This window comes from Sarcophilus harrisii, chromosome 4, assembly GCF_902635505.1.
Source record: "Sarcophilus harrisii chromosome 4, mSarHar1.11, whole genome shotgun sequence".
Lineage (NCBI taxonomy): Eukaryota > Metazoa > Chordata > Mammalia > Dasyuromorphia > Dasyuridae > Sarcophilus > Sarcophilus harrisii.
Window position 1 is genome coordinate 424,725,313 of NC_045429.1, and position 9,786 is coordinate 424,735,098.

The following is a 9,786-nucleotide window of genomic DNA, read 5'->3' on the forward strand; positions in this document are numbered from 1 at the left end:
GGCCTAGAACCCAGCGGACCGGCTGACCGGACGCAGGCTCGGCCGCTGCGTGGGTACCGCTTGGGGGAGGGGCTCAGGTAAGAACGGAACCGAGACTCCGCGGTACCCGGGCCCGCCGTCCGGTCCATTTCATCCTCGGGCCGACTCGCGGGCACTGGGTCCGAGGGAGGGCCGGCGCAAACGCGGGTCCGTTTCCTCCAGCTTCGCGACAGGCCCCCCCGCTATGCTCCCTCTATGTGTCTGTGTGTCTGCGCGCGCGCGCGGGTGAGCTGGGTGTTGCGGCTGAGAACAAATGCGTGCGCGCGCGCGTGTGTGCATGTGTGTGTGCATGCGTGTGTGCGCGCGCGTGTGTGCATGTGTGTGTGTGCATGCGTGTGCGCGCGCGTGTGTGCATGCATGTGTGTGCATGCGTGTGTGTGCATGCGTGTGCGCGCGCGCGCGTGTGCATGCGTGTGTGCATGCATGTGTGTGTGTGTGTGCGCGCGTGTGTGTGCGCATGTTTTCACAGAGACACCCAGGAAAGACCTGTTTGGTGCTGAAGGTTTGCCCTCTGTCTTTTGCCCACTAGAGGATTCAGATTGTGTCGTGAATTTAGAGCTGAATTCAGACGTTCGTTAGTTTAACCTCCACATTGTACAGATGAGTAAACTGAGGCAGAGCCCCGTAGATGCTAAGCGACTGTACCAAGCCACGCAGGGTAGAGTTAGGATTTGAACCCTCGTTCCGTGACACCAAATTCAGAACTCCCCTCTCCGTCACGAACCCCTCCCCGGCTGCCTAGGCAACGTGGACTTCCCTCATCCCCTTATTTTGAAAGAGAATTGACCACACCACGGACCAAGCTAACGTTAGATCCTCTGGCAAAACACTCCGAAACTATCGGGATTTCACAGGTTTGGAATCACTTTCAAGTCCCGGAACTCGTGCCCGTTATGTGCCTGACACTAACCTGTACCTGACAGGCACAGGGCTTGCGAAGAATCAGGACCTTCGGGGCTTTGCAGCCTAATTGGAGAGACCAGATGGAGATGCCTGAGACAATTAAAAGCCATTATAGAGGCTATAATCAAGAACCATCCTTTGTGATTCAGATAAACGCAGTGCCGGCAGTGGTAAAAGATTATTAAAATTACGGAATAAGGAATAAGAAGGAAGAAAACTACAGAAAAAGTACAGAATAAGAACCACAATTACAGTTTGGAAAGGTGAGCAGGTGAGACGGGAGTCCTTAACCCAGTTAAGAAATAACACTTTAGGGCAAAGGCCCAAGAGAACCCTTCCCGTTGCTGCCTGAACCACATTAAAATGTAATTGGGAAATATTTAACAAAAAATAAAAAGACAGTAGAACATAGGTAATGTTAATTTGTGGTTTTCTACATCACTATGTGTCTTGTAGAGGGATTATACGGTTTAGTGCTCCCATTTATAGTTGATTTTGACACTAGTGCTCTAAGACTACCTAATTGTAGAATAATTACAGGTTTGCACTGGAAAAGGGAATTTCTTCACCAAGAGGATCTTACCCTGCTGAAATTGAAGAAGCAGTATAATCATAATCACCAATGATACTAATCACCAAATTTACGTAGCTTTTGAAGGTTGGTTATCTCACAGTCTGTGTATAAGGCTGTGTTAGTATATTCCAGACAGGCCTAGAGAGGAGACAAGGAACACTGGATCTGAATTCTGACTGCTATTACCTGAATGGCCTCCAGCAAGTTACTTTATGAGCCTCAGTTTCCTCATCTGTAAAATGAAGGGAGGGAGGACGGATTTGTTAGCTTCTCTGGTCATGTCTTGCTCCACAGCATTTATTCTATGAAGGGAATTGCCTGGTTAGTAAGAATCAAAGCTAGAATCTTAAGAACCATCCACAAATTGAAGATTGGTAGCAAAGATACCCAGTTATAAGACTATCAACAGTAACTCAGACCTAAGATGGTAAGGGCTTCAATAAAGATTATAGGAGGAGGTAGAGGTCAACGTGAATGATAATAATAAGCTGGATATAGAAGGCAAGGGGAAGAGAGGGATGAAAGAACACAGACAGTGATGTGATATGAAAATATAATTTTTTATTGGTTTTTGGAATACAGCAAAAAAAAAAAAAAAGGCATTTAGGATGAGTGGGGGTAGATTGAGGAAAAAGCCAATGCAAGAAGGACCTGGAACAACAGGCCTTGGCATAATAGGGGGGGTTTCATCTCAGGCTCACAGTGGCTCTTTCTCTTTCTCTTTATCAGGATTTTCCCATCTTATCTCTCTACAGCCAGGCCTCCCCTACCATGGCCAGCCGGGGTGGGGGCCGAGGCCGGGGCCGGGGTCGTGGTCAGCTCACCTTCAATATGGAGGCTGTGGGCATTGGGAAGGGGGATGCCCTGCCCCCTCCCACCCTGAAGCCCTCCCCACTCTTTCCTGTGAGTGTTATATTCCACCAAGACTGTCATTCTATCCTGGCAATAATCAGCTGTTCTTTCTTATGACTGCCCACAGAAAATCACAGAATTCTAGCAGTTGGTGGAGCTCACCCCACCCTGAAATTTTCATGCTCTTTCCCTACATGTTCTCCAGGGAAGAAAATGCCATGTCATATCTTGCTATGTCCTTAGACTCCCCCACTTTTTAGTGTGCCTCTGTTGTAGTCCTGACCCCTCACCTTTCAACATTACAGACACAAAGACATACACATACACACACCCACACTCCTCTCCTCCTTTGTTTTATACTGAGACCCTTCAGATCCCGCTCTCCCTTCCCATTCCAAAGCGCTATCTAGTTCCTCGCAGCCTAACCATACTGACTCTGCCCATCCTGCTCTACCAGCCCCTGGAGTTCCGTCCAGTGCCTCTGCCCTCGGGAGAAGAAGGTGAGTATGTTCTGGCGCTGAAACAGGAGCTACGTGGGGCTATGAGGCAGCTTCCCTACTTCATTCGTCCAGCCGCTCCTAAGAGAGGTCAGTTGGAATTTCACTTTTCTATCTTGAGTAGGTCCAGTATATATAGCAGCCCTCGATGAGGCCCTGGGTGGAGAGACAAGGAAAGAAACAAATATAAACAAAGGAAATAAATTCACATATACATGCATGTGTAAAACACATACCTACACACATGTATGTTTGTATCTGTACATATGTGTGTGAAACATATAACTATGTAATACACATGTATGTGCATGTTTGTATCTGTAGTGTCTTAAATATATATGTGAAACATATCTATACACATACACATGTGCATATATATCTGTATCTTTAGTACATGTATATTTTTTTATACTTACACTTGTATGAGAATGATGCATTTCATAGCCTTGAAGACTTCACAATACAAAGGTGACTAGAACATAGTCTTTGTTCTTGGAGTACCCACAGCCTAGTGAAAGAAAAGTCCCACATACATAGGAAACAAATTTAAGACCACTTTACAAAGTTCGATGCTTGGTTATCCACAGACATGGAGAAGAAGAGACATGGCTAAATCAAAACGGCAGCTAATCCATAATCTTCCTTTGGGCAGCTTTATTTTTTACAGCAGATTTCCTTTTTTAATTTAGGCTGATAATAAATGTAGCTTGTGTCCTCTGAACACATACAGAATGATAATGTGGAGCGAGCAGCCAGAACAGTGCTAGGTGGGGCAGGCTGACTCCAAACTGAGATCCAAAATTGGCCTTTAATTACTTGGGAATTGGTTCCGCAGATTAGAAATTGAGATACAGTGCATCTGAGAGCATGGAGGGAAAGGGGGCATTAAAAACAAAAGTACTTACTTAGAACTGAGTAGATTTGATTATTCTTGGAAGACTGGCGTTTAAAGCCAGGTTTTCTAAACAAGGAGTGAGGAATTTTGGCAAGCTTGAGTAGGACATTCCAGGAGATACTTGGGAATGAGTCAAGACATTAGGAACATATTAGCTGAGCTGGAGTACAGAGCTATCCCTTTGTATCTTTGGAGTGCCTTGTATAATGTTCCATGGAGTAGATGTGATTAATGAATAACAAATAAATGAAAGAGCAGAGTCTTTGTTGGGGGAGTGAGGAAGATGATGCTGGTGATTTGGAAAGTTAGTGGAAGAACTTTTAAAGAGTATTTCTGAAGCTCCGAGTGTCATCAGGATAGGGACAGAGTGCCCAGGTGCTATGGAAACTTCCTCGCCAGGCACATCATTCCATTCAGGGGCCCTGAAGAGAAGAAGCCTCTGATTCCTGGTCTTTGATCCTTCAGATGTGGAGCGTTATTCAGACAAATATCAGATGTCAGGGCCGATTGACAATGCGATTGATTGGAACCCTGGTATGTGATGGACTCCCTCCCAATTTCTTCCTCAAAAGTCCTCAGAAATCCCGCTCTCCCCAATTCTTCTAGACACTCCTAAGTTCTCCTCAAACCTCCCAGACTCAGATATTTCCCTGAAAACTCTTTAGCTAGCTAAGCCCCTCATATTCCCACATCCTTGTGAGACATACTGCCTGTTCTGTCAAGTTGCTCCTAGTGCCCTCCTTTCAGCTATTTTAACAGGAGAAGGCCCAAGCCTGGGCCCACTGACCTTCGTTTCCCTGTCCTTTTCCCCTAGATTGGAGGCGTCTTCCCAGAGAGCTCAAGATTCGAGTTCGAAAATTGCAGAAAGAACGTGAGTGTTATCAGCTGAATGGGAAGGAGAACAAGTGTTCTCCTCCAGCCTCCCACAGGCTTCTGGGAAGCCTAGAAATGGCTCTCCCTCCCTCTGTCCCACAGTCTATCATATTGACCACTCAGGGGCAGCAGAGTTCCATAGTGGCTGCCTGGCTCGAGCTGGGAGGTGATTCTGTCTTATGTCCTTTCTTTCCTTCCTGCCCTTCCCCCTCCAGGGACAACAATCCTGATCCCCAAGAGGGCCCCTAAAACCCCGGCTGAGAAAGAAGAAACCATTCAAAAACTGGAGGTGAAGTGTGTGTGTGTATGTGTATGCTGGGAGGGCGGCGCTGGAGTGGGGACAAAGAATAGGAAAGGAGGAAAAAGTATGAGCCCAGCTAGTTCTCAGCTCCAGTCCCTCCTGCTTGCCCTGTCCATACATTGACTTTGCCTTTTGGGGGCTGGGCCTGAGTCTCCCTCTTATTCCCCCTTATTTATCTCTTCCCCCAAAAGACCTTGGAAAAGAAGGAAGAAGAAGTGACTTCAGAAGAGGAAGAGGAGAAAGAAGAGGAGGAGGAGAAGGAAGATGAAGAAGAGGAGGAGTATGATGAAGAAGAGCATGAGGAGGTGAGAGAAAAATCACTCTTCATCCAAATCCCTTTCCCCATCAGGGGTCTCAAATTGCTTCAGTGGGATGGGGGGGAGGAAAAATTAAATCATTTGGAAGCAATGAGGCTGAAATAATATAATAATATCTAATATAAATACAATATAATTATATTATATACAATATATAATAATTAATATCATAAATTAACATAATAAAATAAGGTATTCTTTATCCCATTATTTTTTTTTCTAATAAGTGGCAGTGAGTGGCTTCTGTGAAACCCAAAATCTCAGATAAGAATGGCAAAAGCCCTTCTCATTCTTCCCTTTTACCTTTGTTCTGCTCCTTTCAGGAGACAGATTATATCATGTCCTATTTTGATAATGGAGAAGACTTTGGGGGTGACAGCGATGACAACATGGATGAAGCAATTTATTGAAGAACTATCTTGGATAAAACTCCCACTGCCCGGACTTTCTCAAGCCCTAGGGATTGAGAAGCTGTTCTAGCCATCTGTGATTATGGGCACACCATCTTTCCAAACCCAGCCGGAATCAAGACGCTGCATTATCTCCTTGAGGGGAGGAACAGGGACCTAGTAGCTCTGGCTAGCTCTCCTCCCCCAATTATGGGGGCTGGACTTTACCTCTTGCTTTGGAGAAGAGGTAAAGGACTGAATTTTTAAAAATGATTTTATACCTTGAGGGAAAGGAGAGTGGGAAGAATCAGTACAAGTTACAACTGCCTCCCTTTCCCCTGCCTACCTGTTCCTACCCTGAATAATTTTCTCTTTTTTGGAGAAAATTGGGGGTTGGGAAAAATAGGGATAAGGCCAGTTTTATGGTTTTTAAATAAAGTTTTGTTCTCTATATTTGCCTTTTGTGCTCCAGAAAAAAAGAGGAGGTGGGAGGGTGGAGGGTTCTAACTGGACCCTTGCCCTAGCTGGGATGATTATTGGTTAACCTCCCCCATCACTATCCAGCCATATGTCATGGTGAGACATCTATCTTCGCTCTCCCCCTCAGTAGCCCCTCTACATCCTCCCTTCCACCAAAGTGAAATCCATATCTACCTCATCCACCCCCGAAGAGAGCATCCCCAGTGAACCCTGAGGTTACACCGACTCTTGGACTCCCCCTTCCCCAGGAGAGAAAGCCAGCTTCCCTTTCCCACACTTGCTTTTGATTTCATAGCTTGGGGAGAGGGGAGCAGGAAGGAAAGGTGGGGCCCGAAGAATGGAGACCTTCCTCTCCTATCCCCGGGAAAACCCTTCCGAGGCTGGCTTAAGTGTCCCCTGAGGTAGGAGGTGAGAGTTTAGGGACTTCCCATCACTTAGTCTATTCTTTCTCCATCCCCACACCCCTTCTGTTCACCTTTTGTAACGGGGGAGGGGAGTGGCGAGAGATATTCCCAGAGACCGCCCTGGAGATCCGCTCACTGCCCACGCGGCTCTCCCCCCCCTCGTGGGGGTGACTCATTTCCTCGGAGTCTCGATTGGCTGACGAGGGAGTCCCGGGTTCTTTTATTGGTCGGGGCAACTGGACACGCAGCAGCCACGGGCCGCTAGCATGACCGGCCCGGGGACTGAAACTGAAACAGATCTGGAAATAGAGATAAAACAGACAAATCCCCCTGAGCCTGCAAGTCCCGAGAAGGGAGTTTGGGGGAGACAGAGACAGGAGACACCCTGGGGGGGTTCGCCCACGGACTTAGGGCCCAGGGCCACACACAGACAGCCGTTTGTGTGTCCCCTATTTTGGGGGGTGGGGGGAGAAGAGGGCTAGGAGGGGAGTTCTGTGACTCAGGGGTCAGCAGGGCTGCGGCTGGAGGCGAGGCTGAAAGTTCCTTATTGGGGGGAACTCCTCAGAACAAACACAGAAGTGGGTGTGGAGTCGGGAGAGGGAGGAACCGAAAGAAGAAACGGGAACCAAAAGTGTGCCCTCAGGAGCCAGCTGGGATTAGGGCTCGGAGCTTTTGTGATTACCTCGGCGTTTCTCCGGATCCCTTTCCCTCCTAGTATTTCTCTCTCCCGCAGGGGAAGGGAAGGGAATAGGCTTTCAGGGCCATCTGCGGTCATCTTGATCTGGCTCTGGAGGGGAAAGCGAGGCCCGGGACTTTGCACAGCCTCTCCCTCACTGCAATCCAATCCAATGTCGTAGCATGGCCCCCCTGCTGCCACGGTCCTCTGAGAATAAAGGACAAACAGCCACTGCTGGGGAATAGGCTTTTATATAGCACCCACTGTTGGAATAGACATTTATGTAGCACCTACTGCATGGGAATAGGCATTTATATAGCACCCACTGTGTTGGAATAGACATTTATGTAGCACCTACTGCATGGGAATAGGCATTTATATAGCACCCACTGTGTTGGAATAGACATTTACGTAGCACCTACTGCATGGGAATAGGCATTTATATAGCACCTACTGTGTTGGAATAGACATTTACGTAGCACCTACTGCATGGGAATAGGCATTTATATAGCACCTACTGTGTTGGAATAGACATTTACGTAGCACCTATTGCATGGGAATAGGCATTTATATAGCACCCACTGTGTTGGAATAGACATTTACGTAGCACCTATTGCATGGGAATAGGCATTTATATAGCACCTACTGTGTTGGAATAGACATTTACGTAGCACCTATTGCATGGGAATAGGCATTTATATAGCACCTACTGTGTTGGAATAGACATTTACATAGCACTTACTGCATGGGACCCTATCTGAGATTAAACATCTTCAGTTTCTGGCTCTATGGAATGCTAGTGGTCAGGCCTCCCAGGCCTAATTTATATCAGTCCTAGTCGTCAGGAAGGGGGGTTGCAACCAGAGGGACTGAGACATAACAATTCAAGGAACTGAGGTAGAACAATTTAGGGAAACTGAGGCAGAACAATTCAGGGAAACCAAAGCAGAACAATTTAGGGAAACTGTGGCATAACACTAGTAATCCTCCAGAAAATTACTTTAAATGCATTTTAAATACTTTTGCTTGAATAGAGACAGAATGAGGTGTGGTAAATAACAAAAATCTCTTTAGCATAAAGACTTGGATGCTGAGGTTCATAGAATCATGGATCAAAACCTACATGGACTCTTACTGACCCTCTAGTTCAGTCCTCTCACTCTACAAAAGGGAAAACTGAGGCTCAATATGGTTAAGTGGCTTAGTCAGGATTCACGCTCAGACCTTCACTCCAGGTTCACAGATCTTTCTATTACGTCATCCCATCTCACAAGCAGCTTGTCATTTTTGAACAACTCTTCTTATTAGGAAATTTGTCCTTCTGTGGAGCTAATATTGGCCTCTAGGCAGCTTTTAACCGATATACTTAGTTCTGTTTTCTTCTATTAAGCAAAACAAACCTAATTCACCTTTTCATCAAATAGAAAATGCATACAGCTTCTGACTCTGACCTTGAGCAAGCTCCTCTCCAAGACTAAATTGTTGAGTCTGTGCCAGTCTTCACCCATACTTGGAGTTTTCAATGCCAGTGTAATCACAGGGCTGGTTCAACAAGAACAAAAACTTTCTTGTGCAGTCCATTTTGCACCTGTCCTGCCTTTCACCTCCACAAAACAAGGTGCCCCTCCCTGTATAAACTCATCAGCACCACACTGCTCATTTAAGCCTCCATTGGCACCACTTCCCACTGTTTCTTCCCCACCTGATTGGAAGGTTGCAGGGCAGAATACCAAACTTCTCCCAAAGCCTTTAGGAAGCACAGAAACAGGACTCTCAGATCCCTCCACTTTGCATCTGCTACTCTTCCTGGTTTCAACTCAATTAAACAAGACACCTTCGTTCCCTACCTCAGTCCCCCTTTCCTGATTCCTTTTGCGTGTTATCTCTTCCTTTAGATTGAGAGCAGGGACTTTCTTTTTATTAATTGTACCCCTGATTGTTTGGCACAGTGCCTGGCATACAGTAGGCACTTAATAAATGTTGATTGGATCAGATTGGATACATGTTATTTTCCTCGATAGAATGCAAACTCCCGGAGGGCAGAGTCTGTTTCATTTTTGCCTTAATTCCAGTAAATAAAAAGTGTGTTCACTTGTATATGAGAGGCGATGCGGTATAATGAATAGAGAGCTGGTCCTGGAGATGAAAGACCTAAATTGATGTCCAGCTTCTGACAGTATCACTGCGGTAAATCGTTTAGTCTTTTCAGAGTCAGTTCTCTCTACAACCATAAAGTGTTGAGAAAATGCCATGCTAGTGAATCGCAGGTTCAGTGGCTGGCACATGATGGGCACTTACTAAGTGTTTCTTGAGTGATGATTTCAATAACTTATTATCAATAACAAGATGTTGGAATCCTTACAAAGTGTTAAGTCATTAGAGTTGATAGAGACAATAATTATCTAATTTAGCATGGTTCAGTATGATTGACCTGATCTTACAAGATGTTATGGGCCAGAACTTGAAATTAGGTACTAAGTACAACTGATAGAAACAATGCTTGTGTTCACACCTTTAGAGAGCTCTTATAAGCAAGAAGTATTTAAATACTCATTGGAGTTCACAGGTTTGGGAGATTTCAGGGGT

The 9,786-nt window shown here is 45.9% G+C and overlaps 1 protein-coding gene across 3 annotated transcripts; it reads left to right on the top strand.

The window, feature by feature from the left end:
- The first annotated feature begins 14 nt into the window (after positions 1–14).
- On the top strand, positions 15–6,091 carry POLR3GL (RNA polymerase III subunit G like). 3 transcript variants are annotated; one of them, XM_012549666.3, is made up of 8 exons: positions 15–77; positions 2,246–2,419; positions 2,826–2,955; positions 4,226–4,294; positions 4,575–4,631; positions 4,849–4,922; positions 5,126–5,239; positions 5,575–6,091. In XM_012549666.3, the coding sequence occupies exons 2-8, from the start codon at positions 2,288–2,290 to the stop codon at positions 5,659–5,661; spliced, it is 663 nt and encodes a 220-aa protein (XP_012405120.1). In that variant the 5' UTR covers positions 15–77; positions 2,246–2,287; the 3' UTR covers positions 5,662–6,091. The 3 variants fall into 3 exon arrangements, with proteins under 3 accessions (XP_012405120.1, XP_031823286.1, XP_031823285.1); XM_031967426.1 differs by lacking the exon at positions 15–77 and adding an exon at positions 448–1,213; XM_031967425.1 differs by lacking the exon at positions 15–77 and adding an exon at positions 448–1,205.
- The last annotated feature ends 3,695 nt before the right edge of the window (positions 6,092–9,786 follow it).